Raw genomic sequence first — 27,581 nt, 5'->3', positions numbered from 1 at the left:
AGATTCATGTCAGTGAGTACAACAAAGCCCCTGGACGGAAGAAGCTTATATCCTAAATAAGTAAGATATATGTGTCAGATGTTAATTAAGTACTATAGGAAAAACAAAGTAGGACGGAGTGTTGGGGTGTTCCGGCTTTGGGTGGGGCTGCTATTTTAAATAAGGTCAAGGAAGCCTCCCTGAGAAGATGACTGTAGAGCGAAGACCTGAAGAAGATAGGGAGCAAAGCATATGTGTCTTTCAGGCAGAGGGATCGATCAGTAAATGCCAGCGTCCTGGAACGCATGCCCGGTGTGTTCAGGAAACTGCAGGGAGACTGTCTCGCGTCAAGTACGGTGAGAGGGAGAAGAGGTGGGGACAGCGTCAGGTTTTGGGCAAGGGGGATAGTTTGTAGAGAGCCTTGTGGGCCACTGTAAGAGGCAGGCTTATATGTGAGTGAGATGGAGAGGCACTTGGAGACTGTGGGGCAGAAATACAGGAGGACTTGGTCAGAAAAGGATCAGATTGACAGCCGCACTGAGAACCGACTCCACAGGCAACGAAAGGAGTTTGAAGGTACCAGTCGTCCTGGCGAGAGGCAAGGTGGGACTGGCTGCACTGGTGAGACATGGGCAGACCGTGGATGTCATCTGAATGTAGAGCCAGCGGGACTGGTCGAAGAAAGGTTGGCTGAGAAACGGGAGAGTAGGACGGGCACTGGGGATGACTTGGAAGGTTCCGGCGTGTGCAGGAGGAAGGGTGACGGCATCCGATGAGAGGCCTAGGGCTGAAAGGGGAGACAGGGTGCCCTTGTAGGGTGTGTGAGGTTTGAGGAGGCGATGGGTCTCTGAGGAGGTGACACTGAGGGCGCCCTGAGCTCTGCTCACCTGGGGTCAGGAGAGGAGGCAGCTGGAGGTAGAAGTGGGGGCGCTGTTAGCATGGGGCCCATGTTTAAAGCCTCAGAGCAGGTGAGAGTAGGTAGAGAAGACTTGGTCCTCAGAATTTCTCATGTTGAAAAGATGAGGATTCAGGCAAAGGAGACCAAGAAAGGCGTTGAGGCTCTACAGGCAGGAAACCGGAGAGGGGGGCACCCTGAGGCGACCATGGCCTCGGGGGAGGCTGCGCACGGGAGGCAGATGGGTGAGCGGGCAGGGGCCTCGGTGGTCAGCAGGCTGGGGTGCAAGTCCACCAGGAGTGGGGTCCAGAGAGGGTGAGAAGGGAGGAAATAGGGGAGTTCGGACGGGGGTAGCCGGCCTGGAAGGGACGAGGGGGGAGATCAGAGTCTTTGCACGGCCGGAGAGGGTGGGGTCTGGTGGGCAGTGGAAGGGGGGCAGGAGGTACGGGCACAGGTGCAGGTTGGTAAGGAAGTGTGGTGGGAACCTGAGGAGTATTTGATTATTTTTAACAAGTGAGAAAACTTGGATTTTTACACATAGTTTGATAGATATTGTCCAAGTATGTTGAGGAGTAGGGTTGGAAGTAATTAAATTAAATTTGAAAAGATTCAAAGAATTCATTTCTCCTTTTGTAGAATAGCGAACATTCTTATTTCATATTGTTACTGGTATGTCAGGAAAGAAACTGCATAAAGATATTTTGTGACTAAGCCAATAAAATGAAAGATTCCGATGAAAGTTCTAGGCCTTTTGATTCTCTCCCGGTTAGTCGTTTGAATGTAGCATCAACAGGAAGACGGTATAAATCCCGCCTATCATTGTGTTTACCTTTCAGCACAGACCACGCAGCCATGGGCTAGTTTGTACTTTCTAATAATATACCCATTAAAGAGTTTAAGTCCAAATCCAAGTTAATACTTTACAAGTAAGAAATAATAAACACTTTAATGTTCATGAAAGAAGTAATGAGAGGGTTTTCATAAAGCCTTTATGTATCTTTTAAACTTATGTTTATTTCTTATGCCATTAAAAAATAAGTCAGGACCATGTGGCATTACACACCTCGGTCTTTTTCCAGATCTAGTGGCTCATATAAACTACCGGTGCAGACGAGAAACCGGAGGAGGCAAAGCTTCATGTCTGAGATGGGAGATTTGAAGCCACCTCCCCAACCCCTTCCCCTTGGTAACCACTGGTCACTCTTCAGTGTCTGTGAGTCTACTACTATTTTGTTCATTTTGTTTTGTTTTTATAGTCCATAAATAAGTGATATCGTATGGTATTTGTCTTTTTCTGCCTGGCTTATTTTGCTTAACATAATACCCTCTAGATCCATTCATGTTGCAAATATCTTTTTTTATGGCTGAATAATATTCCATTGTATATATGTACCACCTCTTCTTTATCCATACGTGTATTGATGGACACTTAGGTTGCCTCCATATCTTGGCTATTGTAAAAAATGTCACAATAAACATAGGGGGGCATATATCCGTTGAATCAGGGAGTCTGTTTCGTTTGGGTAAATTCCTAGGAGTGGAATTACTGTGTGTATGGTATTTCTATTTTTAGTTTTTTGAGGAACCTCCATACTGCTTTCCACAGTGGCTGCACCACCAACAGTGTAGGGGGCTCCCTTTCCCCCACATCCTCGCCAGCACTTGTTACTTCTTGTCTTTTGGATGGTGGCCGTTCTGACTGGTGTGAGGTGGTAGGTATCTCAGTGTGGCTTTGATTTGCATTTCCTTGATGATTAGTGATGTGGAGCATTTTTTGATGTGCCTGTTGGCCATTTGTATTTCTTCTTTGGAGAGATGTCTGCTCAGATCCGCTACCCATTTTTTGCGGTTTTGAGGTATACAAGTTCTTTATATATTTTGGATGTTAACTCTTAATCAGGTAAGTCATTTACAAATATGTTCTTCCATAGTGCAGGATGCCTTTTTGTTCTGCCAATGGTGTCTTTTGCTGTACAGAAGATTTTCAGTTTGATGTAGTCTCACTTGTTCATTTTTTATTTTGTTTCCCTTGCCTGAGGAGATGTGTCCAGGAAAAAATTGCTCATGCTGATGTTCAAGAGATTTTTGCCTGTGTTTTCTTCTAAGTTTTATGGTTTCATGTTTTACATTTATGTCTTTAATCCATTTTGAGTTTACTTTTGTGTATAGAGTTAGACAGTAATCCAGTTTCATTCTCTTACATGTAGCTGTCCAGTTTTCCCAACACCAGTTGGTGAAGAGGCTGTCTTTTTCCCATTGTATATTCATGGCGCCTTTATCGTATGTTAATTGACCATGTATGTGTGGGTTTGTATTTGGGCTCTCCATTCTGTTCCATTGTCTGTTCACATGGCAGTAACATACAGGTGGGGACATTTTTTATAGGCAGGATCCTCCTGGAGAAAAGGTCTTTCTTTGGTTTGAAGACCAGCTTGGTTTCTTGAAATTTGATAATTCTTCTCATTAAGCACTTATTGCGAGATCAACATTGCCTTTGGTGGAGAAAATGGATTAAAGTCTTCACTCTTTTACAAACTGCTTTTGTGAAAGACCAACAAACTTTTAAGAAGTAACTTTTAAATCTAACACTAGTTACAAAACAAGGTAAGTTCTGGATGTGATCATTGGACAATAAAAAAGATTAGTTAGAGTGTATGGAAAATTTAAATCACCTTGGATAAATTATTTTACTATTATAATGTCTTGGGATTTTAAGATCTGTTAGAGAAATTTGAGCTTCTGAAATAAACTGAGATGCTTAGTTACTTTCAAGAATACAGAGTTTATTCTAGAATGGTGTGCATTTTGGCCAGTTTATTTTCATATAGATTATCCACATGTATTATTTAAATTATGTCTAAATTCAGAGCTGTTTTGTGATAGTAATTTGAAATCTGAAATACAGTTTGATTTCTTCTCTGAAGATCTGTAAGAAAATCATAACCAATTCTCATAATCCAGATTATATATTTGAAGTAATTTGCTTGGTAGTATCAGTTTTCAAATTTTCTTATAAAATATTTTTAATATTTAGTAATCATACAATATACTTGTTAATAAAATACTTGCTTTTATTTTCTTATCTCCTTTTTGGTTAGCAAGTTAATCTTAGCTATACCAGTTAAGTTGAAGTTAGTCTTGGTGTTCTGAGGCTATTTCTAAGATCAGGTGGTACTGGTCCTAGCTTTAAACATCAGTTGTTACGTTGGGCTTTCTGAGGTTGTATTTGCAAGCACAACTTAACCTTTGTAAAAGTGGCCAGTCACCAGGACTATGGCGGTGGTTAATTGGACCTGCTACCAAGGGGAACCGGGAAGAGTGTCCGAGCTGGCCTAGACATGTTTTTGGTGTCTTAGACTGAACTTAGAGCTGTGTATTTTCTCATCAGTATCTAAGCTTAAAACAGTGGCTAGCACATAGTAGGTACTAAATATATATTAATTCAAAAAATAAATGAGTGAATATCAAAATTACTTTTTAATTTAATTGAGGTAATCAATATTTAGCTATTATTTTCTTTAGCTATTGTTAACTGTTATCTTGAGATGTTTTATTTTATCTCTTTGTCAAGAGTTTGGACTTATGGTAGGTATTTTCTCCTCCCCATTAATGAATTTTTATTGCTGATAAAACCAATATATTTGATGCATATTTAATGAATGCATAATACAGTGTTACAGCAATTAAATAATCCCCATACTTTGTACATCTAGCTGAACTTGAATGTTTCTGGGAAGGCCTTTGCAGAAGTAGCTTTCTGAGGGAGCTGTGCTGGATGTTTGAGTTCCTGTGGACCTGAAATGCTCATTGAAAGATTGTTCTGGGCACACACAGCACACCAGCCCTGGCTGCCAGCTGCCCGGGGCCCGGCTCTCTCACAGTACCTGTGTACCAGGGAAGCTGACAGCCTCAGGGAACCGTGGTACAGGGGGCAGAGGTTGCCAGTTTACACTTGTGTGCCAAGGTGCGTGTAACATTCTTTTTATCAGCAAGGCGAGGATCTGGCCAGGCGGAAGAGTAGGCAGATTTGGTACATGTGTGCCACCCTCTTACCCCAAGTAGAGTTTAGGATTCTGTGGGGCAGGGATTTATGCCAGTTTTGCTCACTTGCTATTCCAGATGGCTGTTGTCCTATTGCGAAGCCTTATGAGGCCAGCTCATGTCCCTTTTTGTTCACTGATACGTCCCCAGCACCTCCCTGTACGCAGCACATACAGGTGGCTAAATAGAAACTAACAGAACAAATGACTGTGGAAGGCAGTCTTGTAAGTGTCCTGCTTACCCTGTCCAATGCCTCTTTTTTCCTTTTTGGTATCTTATTCCAGTTTTTTCAGCCAAACTTTAAATTACCTTCAGCTAGCACTCACTTTCTAACAGCCTAGTTAATAAACTAATCCACTGTCCTGTGTCACAGCCGCAGCCCGCGGAGTACAGCCTTGGAAGGTCCTGGTGAGGCAGGTGACAGCTCGTGGGTTGTGGTGCGTGGATCTGCCCGTTCCGCTTGGGGCACGTGGCCCTTGTTGGACCTTCAGGAGTCGCGGAGAAGGAGGCATGTGGGTGTGCACGTGCCTGTCACTCTGGCCTCTGGTGTGTCCACTCACATGCAGCTTCCTGCCCACGCGCTCCTCACCCTCACTCTAGAAATACCACTTATCAAGTACTAAGAACGAGGTAATTTTCAGTTGGTGATGGGGTGTTGTAGAGCATTGTCTCTCTTCCGGAATAACTTGAGGAATTTCAAAGATTTTAAATTTGCTTCACTAACCCCAGTAATTCCTGTAGTTTTCCCCTTTGTATTCCTGTGATGCACATGTGGTCAGCCTTTAATGTGTTTGAAGTTGCTAGTGCCATAACCTTGGGAATTATGACTGTCTTTTAAATATTCTATTTATAGTCTTTTTAAGTACAGTACTCTTCATATGCAAACAGTCTCAGTAAGTGTGAATGTTGATTGCATGTGTTTTCTGAATGATTTTCTGGCAACAAATAGTAACATGTCTAGAAGAATCTTATCTTGTGGGATGAATAAGTCAGACTTAAATGATTAATGAAGGATAATTTATGTTATAAATATTTAGGATTCCAAAAACACTTAAATGAACCTTCATGAAAAATCAGGTTTTAGATTCCAGTGAGTTTTGCAATAGGTAGAAGATAATAGTTATTTAGTGTGGGAGGAAGTGAGGTCCACAGCTTCTCTAGGCCCAAGTGTATCATCAACTCAGAGTTAGAATAAGAGGTCCAGACGAGTCAGGGCCGGGGTCGGCGGCTGGGGGTCTCTTGGTTGCACTGCACTTGGGCTGGAGGTCACCTGAGCGCAGAGTCCGGGGTTGGGGGGGGAACGTCCTTTTCCTTCATAACGTCACGGGTGCCGCTCTGTTGGCTCCCCGTTTCCTGTGCTGCCAGAGTGTTTTCTTGCTCCTTTTTCTTAAAGCACCGTTGATATACATCTGATGTTGGTTTCGAATATACAACCGAGTGGTTCACCGTTTCCCCACGTTATTAACCCCTCGCCCCGGCTAGTGCAGCTACTGTCGGTCAGCACAAGACGCTGCTCCGGAGTCACTGGCTGTGCCCCGTGCTGCACCGCCGTCCCCCTGACCAGCTCACCCTGTCACTGTGAGTTGCTGCGCCCCTTTGTCCCCTCCTGCCCACCCTCCAGCCCCGTGCCCGCCAGTCCCTTCCCAGTGTCTCCGAGTCCTCTGCTGTTTGCTCCTTCTGGCCAGAGCCGTTTGGGTTCCTGACCCCTGGGCTGTGACTGTTTTTCCCTTCCTCTTTTTCTCTTCTTTCTCTGGAAGCGTGTAGCATCTTCTCTGTATTTGTGCTCTTCTGAAGTCTGATCAGGTATCTTTGTGTGCATGTCTTTTTCCAGTTACTGTGTTGAGGACTTAATGGGCATTTTGGCTAGACTCTGAGAAATCATGCCTTTCAGTTCTGGCAGGTTTTCTTTGAATATTTCAAAGCTTTCTTCCTTCTGTTTTTTTTCAGGGGGGTGAGATGTCTGTTTTTCCTGGTGTTTTGATGCTGAATCTTTTTACTTCTCTCATTTTTACATCTTTTTTTCCTCCTAGTTTTTTTCTCCTACTTTCTTTTTTCTTGGCTTTCTGAAAAATTGCCACAACCTTATTTTCTATAACCCCTATGAATATTTTATTTCTGCTGTAATGTTATCAAAGGAAAATAATTCTGACACTTGCCTAAACGACAAAGAAGGCTTTGTTCTGGACTGCTGCAGTTGGGGGCTGTGGTGCGCTTGCACCGTCATGACCAGGTGCTGCGGACCGGGCGGCCTTAGCAGGAGCCGTCAGTCTGTTTCCAGGCGCCGGCGAGGTGCAGGGTCATCAGCCAGCCGTCGGCTTCTGCTCCCAGATGGCTGCCGTCTCGGCGTGCTCACGTTGGTCGGTGTGTGCCCGCTGCCGGGCTGCTAGGCACGCAGGGGGGAGGGACGGAGAGAATCTGCCGGGTGCCTTTAGAATAGTGATCTCCGCTTTACATCACTTAATCCTCATAGCAATTCTGTAAGGGACGTGGTCTTACCATCTATAGGTAACGACCAAGATTATGATCAGAGAGACTAACTTGCTTGAGAGCTGGTCAGATAGTGGTGAAGCTTAGTTTCAAGGTTTTAAGACCTTTCAGCTCTTCTGGTCTCCCATCTCCTTTTCCTCTTCCCAACTGTATGAACATTCATTCATTCACTTCTTAAATCCTTAGTAAATACAAATTGCCTGCTCTGTGCTGGGCCGTGGGGACACAGTCCTAGTCCATGCCCCGATGGAGCGGGAATGACGGGATCGGATTTACTTGTCAATCAGATTTTTGGTGACCTGTACAGATGGGCAAGAGGCAGCAAAGAGTTACAGAAGTCCTGGTGGGAGGCCGTGTTGGTTCCGGCTAGGATGGCATACATAGGAGATGCGGAAGTGGGTGGATTTGAGCTATCTGTTGGCAGTAAAGCTGACAGGATTCGGGGGGTGATGAGGATTTGGAAGGAGCCAGATCTGAGCACAACTGTAGGTTTGATTAGGTCTGAGTGCTGTGGCCGCCTTTATTGTGGGAAGAACAGGTGGAGGGCGGTGGCACAGTGATAGATAGTGTAACAGTAACAGTGTCACAAGAAGGGTGGTGGCACAGGTAATAGTGTAACAATAACTGTTACATGTGGGGTGGTGGTACATACAGGTAAATAGTGTAATAATGGTGTTGCATGTAGGGTGGTGGCACAAGTAATAGTGTAACAATAACAGTATTGCATGTTAGAGAAGTGCACCAGGAGGTGTCCGGTAGTCAAGTAGACATCTGGGAATTTAGCAGCAGTCTGGGCTGGGGAAATCAGTTAGGGCATCACCCATGTCTAGACAGCATGTGAAGCACTGAGACTGGATGTGATCCTCTGGGGAAAGTGTGTACGTATGGGTGGTGCTGTAAGTCTGAAGCAGTGCCCCTGCTTCCCTTCTGTGGACAATCCTCATTTTTCCTAACCCAGAGTTATATTTAGACTTGATAGCATTTGCTGCATGTGGAAAGCAGATCACACTGTGTAGCTGTGGCGTGGAGGACATCAGTCCTCAAACACAGTGCAAATATGCAGTGGTTAGCAGCTTTTTGATTGAACTATATACCAAATACCCTTGACTTCCATGAGAGACTAGACCTGAGAGGGTCCACATGGGGAGACCCCGATTTGAGAGTGTCACGTACGTAGCAAGTTACTGCACACGTGTCGACTCCTCTTTAAGTATAGATAAGTAATGAAAAGTAAGTTCCCATTGAGATACGGGAGCATCTGGGATCACTCACTAGCTGCTGTCTTGTTACACGTTAATGTCATAGAATCTAAGCCCACTGAAATTACATATGTTAGATAAATATGTGTAAAGTTACATATTTTACTTGTTTAAAATTAAATATTTCATAGACCCTTTGGGATAGTCTCAAAAGACAGAATTGTAAATGTCAGATCTGAGAGTACCAAGCATCAAAGAAGCTTTATAGGGACACTTGACAAATTAGATGAGCATTCACAATAGGCAGAAACCAGAAACAATCCAGACGTCCATCAACAGGACAACAGGTGCACGACCGTTCTGCAGTCACTCAGTGGGCTGGCGTCCCAGTGACACGGTCGAATATCAAAACATTTTGTTGAATGAAGGAAGGCAGACACAAAGCATACATACTCTATGACTTTATTTGTGTAGAGTCCCAGAACAGGTAAGAACTAATCTATGATGGCAGTAGCCAGAGCAGGGGACCCCTGTAGGGGATAAGGATTGACTGGAAGGAGGCCTGAGGGAACTTTCTGGGGTGATGGAAATGTTCTGTATATTGATAATGATATATATTGAATGTTTGTTATGGGGATATATCTGCTTGTGAAAGTCATCAACTCGTACACTTAGGAACTGTACCATTCACAGTATATAAGTTTTGCCTCAATGAAATAAAGAAAACAACAAAACTGCATGCCGAGTGGTTCTGTGGGGGAGCATGTGGGGAGCACAGGGTGAGGCGTCCCTGTGGCTCAGATTGTCGGGGGGAGTTTCCCAGAGGTGGTAATCTCTCACATCTCTCATTTTTATTCCTTCCACTCTAAAGTGACTTACTGTTCAACTCTTAGCCGACGCCACACAATAAACTGTATTCCTGGGATGACTATTTGATTGATTGTGCAACCCAGAATAGTTAGGTGGTAAAGGAGCGGGCGACATAAATGACACCGGTACAACAGGTAGAAACCGGCTCTTTGTGTTTCTCTACGGTTGCAGGACAACTGGAGGAAGAGGGTGGTGAGCAGGTGTGTCCTGAGGGCGGGGCAGCCTCCCCTGGGTCCTTCTCCGAGGGTGGATAAAGCAGGGACAGGGTGCAGCAGGATGGCAGGGGTGGGGTTACCTGGGGCAGGTATAGACATGTGTTTCTGTCAATTGTGATTTACATGTTAACTTATAAAATATATGTTGTTTTTTTATTTCCAGAGTTAGTCATGTTGGTTTATTTGTTCCTTTGAAACAGGAGATACTAGCTTTCTTCAAAAATGGAGGACGGGAAGCCCGTCTGGGCACCACACCCTACAGATGGTTTTCAGATGGGCAATATTGTGGATATTGGCCCTGACAGCCTAACAATTGAACCCCTGAACCAAAAAGGCAAGGTGAGTTTCCCAGAAAGGTTTCAAAATTTAATTTCTCTCTGTAGGTGTCTCCCTTCTTAATGAAGTAGATATTTCTGGCACAGTAGAGGGGAAAGCAGTTTTCTGGGGAGTGAGTGAATCTTAGTTTTCTACTGTCTTAAATACCCTAAGGAAAAAACTGATGTATGATAAAATCAAAAGAAGTTGAGCCTTTCATGATCACATTCTTAAGAAATAGCTATATGATAAAATAAAAACATTTTTATTCCATATTGCTGAAGTTATGAGTATATCTGTGATGTATTTAACATGTATTCAGCAAAAATAGGAAATGGATTATGTCATCAAAATTTCCTTTTTGCTTTAGCTTGTAGATATCTTTTTTCATAGCTTTTTATTAAATTTATTAAATGGATTTGGAGTAAATATATTTCTATTTAGTAAAGGTACTTTAGTCTTAAACATACCCTCTATTATAATAGTTTTTAAAACAAGCAAACTTTAATTTTGTACCCATGCTGTTTCCTTTTATGCTTAGACAGTCTAGGCGGCATTACAAATGGAAAAGCTGCCTGGGTCTCTTCCACTCTTCGTGGGGACTGAGGCTCTGTTATTGTGGGAGAAATTCACAATTTTCAGTTTAATAAATATTCCTGTTAAACAGGTCTTGCCACTAAATCAAATTTGTTGATGTCATCTCTGTTTACTTCAGACTCTGCAAATGTTCATGAATAGTTTATATTCTGCTGAAAAAAAGGTTAATGCCGTAGGACTGCCATCCTGTGGGAGCCTTAGAAAGAAAAGGCGGCTCTCCCATGAGGTCTTTTTGCAGAGAAAACTGCTCTGTTACTGTAAACAACCCAGAAGCCTAAATGCATAATGTATGATGTGTCATGGTAGAGGGGGCCGATTGAGGATGCCCTTAGGAAAGAAAGACCAAAGTGTGTCTAGGTCTTCCTTTTATTTTATTTTATTTTATTTATTTATATTTTTAAGGTATCTTGCTATACAATCTTATGCTCAGGTTTCACATGAGCAATGTTGTGGTTACTAGATTCCCCCTATTATGAAGTCCCCCCCACATACCCCATTACAGTCACTGTCCATCAGCGTAGTAAGATGCTATAGAGTCACTACGTGTCTTCTCTGTGCTGTACTGCCTTCCCTGTGCCCCTCCCCCCCATATTATGTGCGCTAATCAGAATGCCCCTTAATGCCCTTATCCCTCCCTTCCCACCCACCATCCCCAACCCCTTGTCCTTTGATAATCAATAGTCCATTCTTGGGTTCTGTGATTCTGCTGCTGTTTGTTCCTTAAGTTTTTGCTTTGTTCTTATGCTCCACAGATGAGTGAAATCATTTGGTACTTGTCTTTCTCCGCCTGGCTTATTTCACTGAGCATAACACCCTCTAGCTCCATCCATGTTGTTGCAAATGGTAGGATTTGTTTTCTTCTTTTGGCTGAATAATACTCCATTGTGTATATGTACCACATCTTCTTTATCCATTCATCTACTGATGGACACTTAGGTTGCTTCCATTTCTTGGCTATTGTAAATAGTGCTGCGATAAACATAGGGGTGCAGATGTCTTTTTGAATCTGGGATCTTGTTTTCTTTAAGTAAATTCCTAGGAGTGGAATTCCTGGGTCAAAGGGTGTGGAGACCAGCTCCACAAACCAGCTGAACCTGAGAGGAGTGGATGAGGAGATGAAGGGAAACACAGAGAAAGATATAAGAAAGACACGGAAACCAAAGTTGGGGTCAGGAGGTTCACTGACCGTTGGTGGCGGGCAAGTGACGCAGTTTGATTTCTGAGCACTGCAGATATAATGAGATATAATGAGATATAAGCTCATTTGAGCTTATATAGACAGGCTCACAATGATGTCACTTCCGGGCTGATCTCATATCCGGTATTGTCTCACTTCTGCTTCTGGTGACCCACTTCTGGGGTGATACTGCTTCCAGGCCTCCAAAAAATGGTATTTCTGTTTTTAGTTTTTTGAGAAACCTTCATATTCTTTCCACAATGGTTGAACTAACTTACATTCCCACCAGCCATCATTTGTTGTTCCTTGTCTTTTCTGTGCTGGCCATCCTAACTGGTGTGCGGTGATGTCTCACTGTGGTTTTAATTTGCATTTCCCTGATGGTTAGTGATGTGGAGCATCTTTTCATGTGCCTGTTGACCATCTAAAATTCTTCTTCAGAGAATTGTCTGTTCAGATCTTCTTCCCATGTTTTAATCAGATTATATGCTTTTTGGGTGTTGAGGCATGTGAGCTCTTTATATATTTTGGATGTTAACCCCTTGTTGGATATATCATTTACAAATATATTCTCCCATACTGTAGGATGCCTTTTTGTTCTGCTGATGGTGTCCTTTGCTGTACAGCTTTTTAGTTTGATGTAGTCCCATTTGTTCATTTTTGCTTTTGTTTCCCTTGCTCAAGGAGATGTGTTCAGGAAAATGTTGCTCATGTTTATATTCAAGAGATTTTTGCCTGTGTTTCTTCTAAGAGTTTTATGGTTTCATCACTTAGATTCAGGTCTTTGAGCCATTTTGAGTTTACTTTTGTGTATGGGGTTAGACAATAAATAATCCAGTTTCATTCTGCATGTAGCTGTCTAGGTTTGCCAACACCAGTTATTGAAGAGGCTGTCATCTCCCCATTGTATGTCCATGGCTCCTTTATTGTATAATAATTGGCCATATATATGTGGGTTTATATCTGGGCTCTCTATTCTGTTGCATTGATCTATGGTTCTGTTCTTGTGACAGTACCAAATTGTCTTGTATACTCTGGCTTTATAGTAGAGCTTGAAGTTGGGAGGCAAGATCCCCCTGCTTTATTCTTCCTTCTCATGATTGCCTTGGCTATTCAGGGTCTTTTGTACTTCCATATGATTTTTAGAACTATTTGTTCTAGTTCATTGAAGAATGCTGTTGGTATTTTCATAGGGATTGCATTGAATCTGTAGATTGCTTTAGGCAGGGTGGCTATTATGACAATACAATATTAATTCTCCCTACCTATGAGCATGGGATGTATTTCTATTTATCGGTATCTTCTTTGATTTCTCTCAAGAGTGTCTTGTAGTTTTCAGGTTATAGGTCTTCCACTTTTTTGGTTAGGTTTATTCCTAGGTATTTTATTCTTTTTGATTCAATTGTGTATGGAATTGTTTTCCTGATTTTTCTTTCTACTAGTTCCTTGTTAGTGTATAGGAATGCAACAGATTTCTGTGTATTAATTTTGTGTCCTGTGACTTTACTGAATTCAGATATTAGTTGTAGTAGTTTTGGAGTGGAGTCTTTAGTGTTTTTTATGTACAATATCATGTCATCTGCAAATAGTGACAGTTTGACATCTTCTTTACCAATCTGGATGCCTTGTATTTCTTTGTTTTGTCTGATTGCCATAGGTAGGACCTCCAATACTATGTTGAATAAAAGCGGGGAAAGCGGCCATCCTTATCTTGTTCCTGATCTTAGAGGAAAAGTTTTCATCTTTTTGCTGTTAAGTATGATGTTGGCTGTGAGTGTGTCATATATGGCTGTTATTATGTTGAGGTACTTGCCCACTATGCCCATTTTGTTGAGAATTTTTATCATGAATGGATGTTGAATTTTGTTGAATGCTTTTTCAGCATGTGTGGAGATGATCATGTGGTTTTTGTCCTCCTTTTTGTTGATGTGGTGGATGATGTTGATGGATTTTCTAGTATTGTACCATCCTTGCATCCCTGGAGGTCTTCCTTTGATTAATAAGTACCTGTTTGTCCTTACAATGCAGTGCATTTAAAAAAAAAATGAAACTTAAAAACAAGGTCCATTATTTTTATGTATTTGAAGTTACAGGGGAGGAACAGCTTTTCCCTATACTTTTGGGTCTTCACAAGGCAGTGGAGAGCCAAAGCGACCAGAGCAGAAAGCTTTTACCCCTTTTAAATAAGGAAACAGTAAATTTGTGAAGAATTAAAAGGACAAAGGGCTCGGCCTAGGGCAGTCCACTGTGGAGAAGTGGTTGGGAAGATGGCGGTTAGTAGGACCAGACTAGTTTGTGCAGATTGCTCTTGGCCCGGTTCCCTCTCCCTGGTGACAAAAGCCTTCCTCCTGGTGCTGGGGCTCCTTCCCAGGGAGTCCCGCTCCTGCTTCGGGAGGGAAGCGGCGGGCCAGAGCGGCCGCTGTGTGTCTGCTGTTTCTCAAGTACCTTTAACTTTGAAGAATGACTTTGCCAGAGTAGTGGATTGTGGGGTGACAGACCTGGTGAGCCTTTCTTTGTCCTTCAGAGTCTTTGTTAGTTTATATTTGTTATATTTTATAAGCATTATCAATCAGAAGGCAAAGTGAAACGAAATGTATTTCCTAGGCATATTCTGTTATATCTGCTGGTGACAAAATACTTCAGTTCAAGCATGGAAGAAACTTGATTTATGGGTGCATGCTTTCTCATATTTTAAATATTTCATGTACTTCCAATTATTATTATTGAGTTGTACACATAGAACCAATAAAAGCACTTAAAATTCAAATCGTGAAATCATAAAAACGTGTGGGTCTATAGGTAATTTTATCAGCTGAAGTCGAAGCTTCTTTTTTGCAGAAATTGTCTGAGGGCCAGCAGACTCCTGGCGCTGGTTCTGACCTGCCCACATCCTCCGCTGTCCGATGGGTCTTAGCACCTCGTACAGGGTCACGACAGCCCTGTGGTTAAACTGACCTTTAGGAGAAGCAGTCCTTTGCCTGGATAATTCATGGTCTAGAGATCATCACCTTTTGAAAATTAAGGAAATAAGTGCACAAGTGATGGTCAAGTTGAGAAATACAGGAGGGTGATCAGCCCTAGTGAGGAACATGTCTTTGATGAAAACAATGGCTTTTCAAGTGTTTGGATTGTGACCCATAGTAAGAAATAGACTTAACATTGCATTAGGTATGTGTAGGTGTGTGAACATGCTCGTAAATGAAAGAGCTTGTCAGGTGAAATACACTTCCCACATGTGATGCCTGCTGATATCTCCTAGTATCTTCTGTTCTGTTAATGGTGCTGTGTTGAACCTCTCAACTGATGACTTGCCTCACAACTGCAGCAGCCTGGCCTTCAGGGTAAAGCCCTGTATGTGCGGCCCGCATGGGCCCACACTTCCCTTTCCCTGTCTTTGGTCTTACCTTCTGCGGCAGGGCGCTTGGCGTCATTGTCCCCGGGCTGCCTTGCTGCAGAATGCCACTCTCCTTGGCCCTTTGCTTAGCAGATGCTTGTTCATCTCCAGACTCTGATTGAGGCCTCCTTTAGTGAACATTTCCAGATTTTCAATCTCTCTGTCCTCTTCCCATGTGACAGAATTTACCAGTGGCTAGCTACCCTTTCCTTCAAGGAGTGTGTCTTGCCAATGGGTTTCAGCCCCGGGCAAGTTTGCTATGGATTCAATGTGACCAAAGAAAATGACAGCAAAATGTTCTCGGGGTGAAAGGGTTATACCCAACTTTATTTCCAGGTGGCAGGTCAGTCACTAAAGGCCCGTTCACTCAGAGCAAGTCTGCATGCAGGAAGCCAGTCTCTGCCTCTGGGCCCCTCTGTCCGCACAGCTGTCCTCTGGGCCTCTCTGCACAGCCGTCCCGCACAGCCATCCTCTGGGCCTCTCTCCTTGGCACTGCCACCACTGCAGCCTCTGCTCTGCTCTCCTGCAGTTCTCTCTTGCTCATGTTGCACCCAGAGCACTGGGCGGAGCTCTTTATATAGAGTTCACAGCCAGGTATTGCCCGCAGGTGTGCAGTGAGTTAGTCAACCAGGGCCAGGTGAGAATCCTGGCCACAGGAACTCTCATTCTGTCCACAGAGTGGCATGAATTGTCTCCTGGAATGCGTTGCTGGGGTAGTGGCTTGTGCCCTCACCCCATCAGGTGCAGTCCTCTCGAGTGCAGAGGGTACCTCCTTGTCCCTTTGTCTCTAGAGCTTGCTGACTGTGTCTGGCGGGTTGAAGTTTTCTGCTGGTGATCAGCATGCCGGTACGTGAGCTGCTCACAACAGGAGAAAAAGCTTCCTGTCTTTGAGAGAAGACAGTTGCCCTAATGTAACAAATTTCCTTTCTTACCGAGTAGATGGTGAAGGGGAGAAGAAGATGGGGGCTGGTGATAATTAGAGGGAAGAAGAAGGAGGGAAACACACTACTTTTTAGGGCTCACAGCTGGCCTTTCAGTCCTGCCTCTGACCTTCGCATCCTAGGAACTCTGTGCCCCACCTCTCCCCAGTTTCTGACCTCCTGGCCTCCTTTGTTTCACATGGCTTCTAAGAGGAGAGAACCAGCACCTGGGATCCGGGGCTCCTGACCCTTGTTGCCACAGCTGTGAACCTGAGCGTTACAGGTCTAGAACGTCAGCAGTTACTTCTGAACGCACTTCCCCAGAGAGTTAAAAATTGTGGATTGTTTTGTATTACCACTAATACAATTAATGTACATTATGGATTTGTTCTGATTTTGTGATCTAGCCTCTATACTCTTCCACATCTGTAATATAAAGAACATGTGTACTGGGTTCTAAATAATTAGCTTTCAGAGTTTGAGGCCCTGACAGCTCTCTGCCTTGGGTGTGACTTTGAGTTGCAGTGGCCCCTTTCTTTTTCTCTGCAGACAACAGCAGCAGCCCTTTTTTTGATACTCTGGCATATGTAGATGTACAAATTCTATCTTAAAATAATTGAGCAGTTTTTCCTTGGAGTTTTATTTGATATTGGTGGAAACTCTGACCACAGGAGTAACTGTAATGGTTTGAGAAGTGTAAATTAAAAGATAACTGTTAGGTTGGCATGGGTAAAGTTTCATTCTCTTTAGATGTAATTTGAGATCATTTCTTCTATCTTACAAGATACTATCTTAATTCTAGAGTTTCTACCGTAGCATTCAAGTGATACAGTAAATACAGACTTATTCATGGGTACCTATAATTTTACAGACCAAATAGTTTTGGATACTGTTTATATTTCTGACGCATTCTGTACAGAAATTTGTGTAGAATCTGTTTTACTCAAACTATAGATTTAATTAAGTAATAATCTGTTCTGTTGGTACAGCTAAGTGATTATTTTCCTTTTTAAAAACAAAACTATATACAAACATTAAAAATTTTATTTTAAAAAATTTGTTAAGTATAGCATGCCTATGTAAGTTTAATATTAATATACTTATTGCTTAGTCCCACTCTAGGTGTTGGAACATAGGATTTTGTTACTGATGTATATTATTGATTTCATGTTCATGGTAATACTGGGTAATATACTTGAGTAAAGTTTAACCCTACTTGTTAAATAGTAGGGTTTTGTACTGTATTTTAATGAAGAGCATATTGTTGCTATTGTTACATTGTGTGTGACCAATTAGGCTCTTTAATTTTCCTTACTATTTGTAAACCACCAGATTGATGAGCTCTTGTTCTGTTTGTTAGACGTTCTTGGCTCTCATAAACCAAGTGTTCCCTGCAGAAGAGGACAGTAAGAAAGATGTGGAAGATAACTGTAAGTATCGAGTTAAAAACTGGTTCTCAGCACAGACAAGGAAGCTGTTGCTCCAAAAACTAAGTTAGTGGTTATAGTACTAGGCACACCCTGCTGGTTCAGAGGAACGGAGCCTTTTGACGTGAAGGCTCACATGAATGCAGGAGCCCAGAAGTCCTAAATTAGTTATCGCCTGGCATTTGCACTTTGGCCAAACAGTCCCTTGAATGTCCTTTTTGTGTCCCTTAGTGGTGTAAATGTGGGGAATGGTAATAATTTACTCTGCAGCCTGAGCTAAAAATCGCTTGTTAACAGTTTTGAAGGTTATTTTGAACCTCACCTAGAATCGGATGATTTTTAAAGTAGTATATATGGTTCATTAATTTGGGAGTTGAGTCAAGAAGGACCCATTTAATGCCACTGAGGGAAACAAGCATCAAAAAAAAAAATACTGTGTTATAAGTACTAATTGAAAAATTGATTTTGGAACATTAAAGCACAACATTAATTTGACTTATAACTATTTTGGCATGTTCGATGCTAAAAAAAAACTTTATCCAGTGAACCGGCCATGTTTATTCTTATATTTTCAAGATTAAGCAGTAAACATATTTCATTTTTTATTTGGCAGTATTTAAGAATCGTGTCTAGTCATGGCTTTTATTCAAGGTATCTGACACTAAAAACTTCATTTAAAGAAAAAATAAGAGAGAGGAATATATTACGTCCTTATTGGTCTTCTCTGGGGCTCCCATTTGAGCGAGCCCATAAGGTCCCCCGGTGCGTGTGTGAACGAGGCAGCGTGGGATGGGGGGGTAATGGGGGGCTGGGGTTCAGAGTCTGACTGTGCTCCCAGGAAGCCGTGCGCCTGTGGGCGACTTCTCTCTCCTCTTCAAGCTTCTCATCTGTAAAATGGGAGTAATAGTATGTATGTTGAATGCTTAGTGATGGCTTATTTAAAATACTTGGGGTAGCACCTGACTCCTAACCATCCCTCAGGAAATGGCAGCTCTTACTATTAGGTGTAAGAGATTGAGGAAAAATGTGCAGCTTCCTCTCTTTTTTACAAAATTGCTGGGGAGTTTGTCTGATGGGATAGTATTTTTCTGAAGAGCAGTCAGATATCAATAAAAAGGAATGAGATTCTGCTATATTCAAAATGAGAGAATTCTTCTCCACTAAAATGTGTAGGGTATATAGAAGTAGGAATTAATCCTTTTCACATTTAGAATATGTGAATTTTTTCATCTTTATATCCACAGGTAACCAAACATGAAAAATGGTTTCGAGTCCATTTCTTAAATTAATATTTTAAAACCTTTTCCCTGTGGTTTTGTCTTGGTACACCTGGCTAGCCCTTCAGTCTTCCTGTCTCAGTGTGCCCTTGCTGCCGCTCCGAGGCGTTTTCCTCTGACGACGCCAGGTGCAGCAGTGTCCCTGGGTGGGTGCTGGCGGCCCTCGGCACGCAGTAGCGCGGCCCTGCTTCAGGTCCTTTTCTGAAGCCACACGGTTAATGCCGCTCTGGTCGTTGAGTTCAGAACAGGGGCTTTCCAGCTAAAGAAGTGCCATCGTTTCTTATCACTTTGGTCTGAGGCTTGCCACAGAATCTCTGTCCTCCGCCGGGTGGCACAGCATTGTTTTTAGGGTCTCATGGGGGTATTTCTAAAATACTTTCCTCTTCTCGCATCCTGGTCCAGCGTGACGGTTGCAAGCCTGGTGTGTGTGGAGCGTTCGGAGCTGTGTGGTAAAGGTGCTTTGAAACACAGATACGGGGTGTCTTCTGATAATGCCCTGATAATAGAGCAAGATTTATGCTCTCAGCTCCGGTTTCTAGGTGGAGATTAGTATGTTAATTTTACCTTCACGCTTGACTTCTGGGTGTTAATGCCAGAAGAAAACAGTTCAGGGAATGTGAAGTCAGTAATTAGTGTAATATCATTTTTTGTGTGTTGAGTTGAAAGCTGTTATTAGTTACATGACGTACAGTATTCTTCATGAGTTATTAGCATTAGATAATGGAAATAATAGAGACTAATATTGGAGAGCATCCCCGAAGCTCCTGTGCAGCCTCTTTCCCAGGGATGGGGTGACCGGTGCGGCTGTGACTGTAGCGCCGACTGGCTTCTGCCACGCTCAAGCTGCGGGCCGGCTCCTTGTTTCTTCCTCTGAGTGAACTGAGCTGTCATGAGCAGCAGGGTCTTCAATAACCAGGTGACCCCCCCAGCCAGAGCCCTGGATTTAATGATCACATCATACTCGCTCTTCATTAGACACTTTGGTGTGCTTGCTGTGTATTTATTAAGCCAAAGTGCTTCCTAGAGAGTTCATGAAGAAACAGATGTATTTATTGTCTTATTACACATCTTGTTTTTAAAATTTTAATATTGAGTGTAGTTAAGTCTATGAATGATCAGGCCATAAAGGCTAACAGCTCACATAAGGGATCACGTGTAAGTGGCCACGCCAAGTGGCTGGCTGCCAGGAGGGGAGAGCGGGAGGGCGCTCGGTGGGGCAGGAGGTCATTTCTGAGGCCCTGGTGACAGCCCCAGGCCGTGCCTTTAGGGAGTGCACAGGCAGTGGGGACTTAACCACTTCCCATTCTGGCAGACTGAGAGTGGGAAATATTTTCTTCTGTCCCCACTTTGCAAATCTTCATGAAAATGGAATAGTCTGAGTAATGTGACCTAAGAGGAAAACCCTCTTGTCCAGATTCTTACTGTCATCGGCAGATTCTTCACCAGTTAGGGATTTATTTAGTTTAATTGGCAGATATTCCTGCGAGGGCTGGCGCTGAGTGTAGAAGGTGGTGAAGAAATGAGAGCAAACAGTCACTGACATGTGGGGTTCAGCGTTCTTTGATCAGCTCTCCAGGGGAACTGCATTGTGGGATTAGGAACTCTTACTTAAAGGAAGCAGAGACTATCCTATACCAGCCAGTTCAGAGGAAGGGGAGAGACGGGGGAGGGGTTCAGCGTCGTGCTTTGATAAGACAAGGCAGCGTGCAGACCAGGCTGCTGGGACAAGGGTAGGACAGGTGGTCAAGACCCAAGCCAGATGCGCCTGCGCCGCCTGCCTTCTCCACATCTTCCTCGACTGAAAGGAAAGCTGCTGGTCAGCCGTGAGAGGCCCCACCCGCTTTTTACTCTGTCCACCGTGCCCGAGATGGCGCAGCGGAAAGTGAGGCGTGTGGCCTGGAACGGAACGGCTGCGTTCCGCAAGGGCGGAAGCGTGGGCGGTCGTCGCGGAGACAGGGCGGGCAGGAGGCTCTTGTTCGCAGAGTTGCCTGGGTGTTGAGTTGTGGGCATCTATGCAGCCTCAGCGAGGTGCCGACCAGCCAGCCAGCGAGTCAGGCAGAGTCCTGCCCTCGGGGGCCTGGGTTAGCTCCCCGAAACTACACCAGTGCAGAATCGCTACTGCGGTGCTGGCGGTCTGCGCTAAGCGCCCTGAAGAAAGTACGCAGAAGGCGGCTGTGGTGGTGCTGGTGCTCCTAACGGGGAGGGATCATCCGCGAGACGAGCTTCGAACCGACTTGAAAGGACAGCTGGATTCTGGGGCCCGGAGATGTAGAGGAAGAGCCCAGTGCATGACTGGTAGTCGGTTCGGTGAATAGTGTGGTCTGCCTGCGGGTGAGACCCTAGTAAAGGGAGTTGTGGAAGGTCATGAAAATGTCAGTTGAATGCAGGCTTAACTTGAGGCTTGAATATAGACTTTGGTAGTTGATGGAGACCCACTGATGTTTTTTGAGGAGGAGAAAGATTTGATTAAGGCCCTAGTTCAGTTGGATCGACGTGCCAAGCAGTCTGGATTAGAGAGGAGAGAGGCTGAGGCGACAGACAGTTATGAGGCTATTAGGGTGACAAAACGGACGAAGAAATCTAACTGGGATGGGACAGTAGAAATGGAAGGAAAGGAGAGACATTTCAGAGATTCAGATAAGGCTGATTTTGCGTGCCTACCTCTCTCCTGGTACTCTGGTATGCTTCATGACATGGTGTGAAGACGTGGAAACTGGCTTAGAGCGAGCAGGGGGAGAGGAGATAGATGCTCCTAGGACTGACCAGGTTTGCGGTCCTGATGGCTGGCGGTGCCCGCAGGGGAAACACGGTGGCTGGGGAGAGGATGGCTTGTCTGCCCTGTCGTGAGGGGGGGATGCAGGAAGGGGCCCAGGGTTGGAGGGCAGGGACAGTGGGACAGACTATGTCAGAATGTAGTGAACACTCAGAGACGGAATCAGGGTGGTTCAGATTAAGATAATACTGTTTTATTTACTTTTTTCTTCAAAGATCTAATGATTTACAAATTTTATGTCTCAGGTTCACTAATGTATTTAAATGAAGCCACACTCCTCCATAATATCAGAGTTCGATACAGTAAAGACAGAATTTATGTAAGTATTTTACCTGTGGTTTATGGTTTTGGGGATAATTATTTTACATGCTACTGTTTGTTTTTTTAAGCTTGAAATTTTCTAACAGGAAGTCATACTTGATCTGAGCCTGTTGAAAAGCTTGTAAGCTTCCTGAGGATTGTTCTTTGATTTACTGCTCTGACTACAGGCTTAGAACATGCATGGTATATTGTAGGCACTTCTAAATATTTGTGGAATGAAGTAATGAATTCATAACATCATCTAATATCCTCCAGACTTAAAAATATTCAATTTGGTTGTTTAAAAAAAATTGTTTTGGGTTTTGATTTGTTACTTCTGACATGTTTGCAGATCTATTTAATTAATTCACTTTTCCACATTGTTCTGCAGAGAACGTAAGGCAGCTTATAAGGAGTATATATTAAATTCAAAAACTTGAATGACAAAAAGATGTACCTGAAGAAATGTCAGGGGCACTGACATGCTGATCATAGAGCCTGAATAGTTACAGTATTTAACAAAACCCCAAATAGATTTTTCACCCTAAAAATTCAGAATATTTTAATAAGTGAAGCACAATGCTTTTAATGTGAATAAGGTTGCCCCAAATCATTCAGGTGGATATTAACTAGTATGTTTTAATTATAATTACTCACTGGGCATGTGTGAGGTTTTCTTCTAATATGACCTAGTTGGAGATTTCTTTGTTGACTGGACATAAACCACCACCCCACTCTAGTTCTCTGGCTATAATGATGGGACTCTTCATTATTTTTGAACGAAGAAAACACATGGCTTCTTTGACACTTCCTAGATCAAATGACAGTTTTAATCTTTTATATCACTATCAGTTTGCCTAATTGTACGTACCTAATTCTGACTAAATTACCTTTAGTCTTTGCCATCTGTCCAAATAGTGACAGCTGGGAAATGGAGCTGATCTAGCCTTTTCCAGGAGAGTTCACTTGCTATCTCTTGGTTATACACAGTGTAACGTCTTTACTTCCTCCTTGATTTTTTTTCAAAATCAACTAAATAGAGAGTACATATAGGTTGATATGTGGCTATTCTTATTTTTTTAATTAAAGTATCATTGATACACAGTCTTATGAAGGTTTCACATGAACAACATTGAGGTTTCAACATTCACCCATGTTATCAAGTCCCCCCCAACCCCATTGCAGTCACTGTCCATCAGCACAGTAAGATGCTACAGAGTCACTACCTCTCTCCTCCATGCTACACTGCCTTCCCCGTGACCCCCTACGTTTTGTGGGCTAATCATGATGCCCCTCAGTCCCCTTCTCCCTCCCTCTCCACCCCCTTCTCCTTGATAACCGCCAGTCCCTTCTTGGAGTCTCTGACTCTGCTGCTGTTTGTTCTTTGTTTTGCTTTGTTGTTATACTCCGTAAATGAGGGAAATCATCTGGTACTTGTCTTTCTCCACCTGGCTTATTTCACTGAGCATAATACCCTCCAGCTCCATCCATACTGTTGTAAAATGTCAGGATTTCTTTTCTTTTTATGGCTGAATATGTGGGTGTTCTTGATTGGAAATATATTTAGAAGCAAAATTCACTCAATCAACAGACTAATGTTGAGCATCTGATGTGCACTAAATGCTGTTTTAGGTACTAAAATAATATAAATTTTAAAAGTTTGTTAGAGCACTTTAACTTGTAATGTCAGTGAAAGTTAATTGGATATAAGCAGGAAATATCTTTCAGGTAGGGCTGGGCACTGCTTTTTCTTTACATGTCTTGTATCACTTGTGGTAGTGAAACAGTCTTACTTATTTGAGCAAATTTTAATTGTTCTGGTATCATTTTCTTGAAATCTGGAAGTTTTTTATTACCTTCACAAATTATTATACTTCTAAAAGAGTGAGTTACTTTGTTTTTATTTGGGATGTTTAGACCAGAGCCCCGTGGGTTTCATTGGGCGTCTAGCGCTCCCTGTGTGGCGTGGCGCTGAGCTGGCTGGCTGTTGCCCCCGGTGACCACAGGCTCGCCTGCAGCATTCATTGTACTTGCCTTTTTCATGTGGAGTTTACTTGACTTACAAGTCTTTGCTAAATTGCACGATTGATAGGAAAAAATATCTGTGAAATTTAAGTTTTCGATTCTCATATATGATGTTTACATCACTGGAGAATTTTAGGGTTATTCCTAGTTTTTTTATCCTTCTTTTCTTAACATATATGCAGCTGGGCAAATGACCTCTGTTAGATAGTGGCTGTTTCACATTGTCGGCTGCTATTTGGAGAACTAGTATTTGCAGAATTAACTGAAGCCGCGATTGGTGTGTTTTATCCTAGCCAATTATGCCTTTAGTTATAAAAGCATTAAAAAATAGCAATACATAAATATAGCTGTTATTACCATAATATGTATAAGAGAAGGAAGCAATTTGGAAAAAGAATTTAAATTTCTTAATTTTATTTCTCACCAACCAGGATTATTACTATTCTTCTCTTAGACCTGAGTATGGGAAACAGCGAACTCACAATTAACAGTTTCATTGGTTAGAATCTTTCTTCCTTTCCTTTTGTCTCCTATAGAAAGATTGTTATCTGGAATTTCTTGTTTTTCACCCCACTCTGGGGAACATCTTTGTGAGCACTCCCTGAATTTTAGACCAGAAGTCTGAGAGCTCAGGGTTTCCACATCATTTCCCTTCTACAGCCAAAAGCAGTCAAGAGAGATATATGGTCCTGTGTGCCCTAGTTTGGCCAGTAAACCACAACTAATTGCTATACCACAACCCTCTTTCTACCCACAAGGAAGTTTATAAATCCTTTTGGTGCATTTTTCTGGTATTTTAAAGCTACAGTTAAGTTCTAGATTTAAAAGCAAGCTTAAGTTGCTCATTAAACATTTAGCTTGTCAATATTCTAGGCAATAGTTAATGTATGTTGTTTTGGCAAAAATCTGGGGCCAGGTGATCACCACAGAGCTACCTCCACCCGTGGTGTGCAGAGGACAGGCCTGGAGGAATCGGGGAGCTAGGTCAGATATTCGGGGGAGGGGGCCAATAAAGTCGTCTAGCCGAGAAGCATCGAGGCACAGAACCCGGGCCGTAGGACTGAGGCTAAGAGAGCGGGCTCCGCGGTCGGAGCCAGCAGGAGGCCAGCTGCGAAGGGGACTTGGGGACCTGCTCTGTGCCTGCGACGCGGACTTGGGAGGCGATGTGGTAGGGGAATGTTCTCTTTGAGGCAAAGGGAGGTCAAGAGAGAATCTTGATTTTGGACGTGCTGAGTTCGAGATACATATGGGATGAGCAGATGATAGAGACCAGGGAATGTTCAAGGCTAGAAATGCTCCTTGGGGAGTCTGGTTTATAGAGAACTGAAGGTATCTTTGCTGTATTTTTTTTTCTCCTATGAGCCTTGTTTAGTTTTAAATGAAAATAGTAATTGGAAAATTTTGTTTATGCTTTTCCTGCTTAGACATATGTCGCCAACATTCTGATTGCAGTGAACCCATACTTTGACATACCTAAAATATATTCTTCAGGAACAATAAAGTTGTACCAAGGCAAATCTCTTGGGACAATGCCACCTCATGTCTTTGCAATTGGTAAGTAATGTATCTCAATTTTCATTTTCCCTTATATTGTACACATTTACTCAGTTTTCTTTTGGATTAATGAAGGATGCCATGCATCGAGTACGTATTCCGTGTGCACTTGGGGCGTGTCAGCGCTGTGGGGCGTGGCTCACCCGGGGTGGGAGGATGCTTACAGCCCCTCACAGGCAGGTGCCTCCTGGCCTCTGTTAAATGCCTTTGTCCTCTGAAGAGTGTCTGTCCAGCTGACAACAGAGCACAGTAAAAGCTGGCACTAATTCTTTTTGGCACCCTAACACCATTGGCTCCATCCTAAAAGCGTCCTTGCTCACAGCTCTGAGACCAGGCTCCCCACTGCCACCCAGGCCTCGCTCATGAGTGTGTTTCTTGGCTGGATGTGAGCTGCAAGAGTGGACATGTGTGCCTTATCTTGGATAAGGGCTTTGTGGAAATTTAAAGGACTGGACATAGTGTCTGCTTCATAGCTGACGGAGTCTGTGTGGGACACAGTGGACCCGTGTTCTCCTTTGTTAGGCTCATGCTCATCTTGAGGAACTCCAGCCCCTAGGGACAGGGATGGAGTCACCGGACACACATCCCTGTGGCGGCGGGTGACCGAGGTAGTCCAGACATGACTGGCACTCACACGAGGACGTGTTAGTTCCTCCCTGGCGCTCATGGCCTGTTTTCCTTGGGCTGTCTCCCCGTGCCTGTGTGTTGGTCACAGTAGTATTACAGGAAACAAACAGATTTATTTTGTGATTATTTTTTTGCCTAGTAGAATTTTTTGTTCTTGGATTTCTTAATTGGCAGCCTGTTGCTTGCTTTTCTCTGGGGACTTCGTTAGTCCGGTGCGGTGAGGCCTGTTCTCTCTCCGCAGGTACGCTCTGCTGCCAAGGGGGCTGGGCCAGAGCTCCCGCTGCGGGACGCGCTCGCACAAACACTCAGAGTTGTTTATTTGGATTTCCTGTTAGCTATCAGGGTAGTGATTTAGAACATTGAAGCTAAGTACTTCCAGAGATGTTTTGAATACTTTTGAATGCTTTTACTTTAAAATTTTAGTAGCTGTAAACACACACTTATAATTCCCTTAGGAGCAGATGCCTTTTTTTTAATAGTTAAATGAACTCTCTCTCATTTAGTAAATTTGTGTTGAGTACACTGTTCATGATTAACGTGTTATTTTGACCCTAGCTGACAAGGCTTTTCGAGACATGAAGGTACTCAAGATGAGTCAGTCTATCATTGTATCTGGAGAATCAGGAGCTGGCAAAACGGAAAATACAAAATTTGTTCTAAGGTGAGGAGTATTTAGGTAACCTGGAATATTTGAAACAGGCTTTTTTTAAAAATTGTGATTGAAAAAGACATGACATAGCATTTACCATCCTAACCATCCCGAGCGTGCGGTCCGGTAGCGTCGAGTGGCCTCATGCGGCCGCCAGCCAGCCCCGAGCTTCGCGTGCAGAGCCCCAGCCGCCAGCCGCCCGCCCCTGGAGGCCGCCGCTCTCTGCTTCTGTGCTTTGACTGCTCTGGAAACCTCACAGGAGTGAATCATACATTATTTGTTTTAATGATTTTGTTTGTTTCTACACTTTGTTTAGAATTACAGCATGTTATGTTGGTTTAATGTTAAAATTATAAACACAATGTATGAATATTGTCATCTAAAATTTTTTTATCCTATATTTTATACAGGTATCTGACTGAATCCTATGGAACAGGTCAAGATATTGATGATAGAATTGTTGAAGGTATTGTTAATTTTTTTAATTCTTATTTTCTATTGTTAGATATGTACCGAAATTAGCTTCTAAGAATCCTCTAAATGGTCTGGAATGTTCGCCCAGAAATCCAAAAACCTGTCCCATCTCCCACAAATCCTTGCTCAGATATCATCTCATTTGCTTCATGTGCATTGTTTTCCCCCTCACCCCATCGAAGGGCTAAGCAGGCGGGGATTTTTACACATTTCAGACCCCTGGGATAGTGCCTGCATTATGGCATGTGCTCCATAAATACCTTTTGGGCGAATGCAAGACATCTGGGAAGCTCTCTGTCCTCAGATTTGTTCTGTTGGCCTTGGTTTTTGTGACACGGGAAGGAGGGAGAAGATTCTTTGGAATTGAGGCACCTTTTTGGGTAAAT

At 43.1% G+C, this 27,581-nt stretch overlaps 1 protein-coding gene across 9 annotated transcripts in view; it reads left to right on the top strand.

Annotated features, from left to right (window-relative positions):
- MYO6 (myosin VI) overlaps positions 1-27,581 on the top strand; it is a 121,599-nt gene that overhangs the window by 37,917 nt on the left and 56,101 nt on the right. For 5 of the 9 annotated variants that reach the window (XM_073224342.1, XM_073224341.1, XM_073224340.1 and 2 more), the window contains exons 2-7: positions 9,887-10,025; positions 17,450-17,519; positions 21,812-21,885; positions 25,316-25,445; positions 26,628-26,733; positions 27,132-27,187. In XM_073224342.1, coding sequence (XP_073080443.1) covers positions 9,909-10,025; positions 17,450-17,519; positions 21,812-21,885; positions 25,316-25,445; positions 26,628-26,733; positions 27,132-27,187 — 553 coding nt within the window. In that variant the 5' untranslated portion in view covers positions 9,887-9,908. Of the gene's footprint in view, positions 1-183; positions 336-1,953; positions 2,088-2,563; positions 2,587-9,886; positions 10,026-17,449; positions 17,520-21,811; positions 21,886-25,315; positions 25,446-26,627; positions 26,734-27,131; positions 27,188-27,581 lie in introns of those variants that run through there. The other 4 variants (XM_073224334.1, XM_073224336.1, XM_073224335.1 and 1 more) reach the window with 4 other exon arrangements.

The sequence above is a fragment of the Manis javanica genome, chromosome 16 (genome assembly GCF_040802235.1).
Source record: "Manis javanica isolate MJ-LG chromosome 16, MJ_LKY, whole genome shotgun sequence".
Taxonomy (NCBI): domain Eukaryota; kingdom Metazoa; phylum Chordata; class Mammalia; order Pholidota; family Manidae; genus Manis; species Manis javanica.
This window is presented reverse-complemented; position numbering and strand designations above follow the sequence as displayed.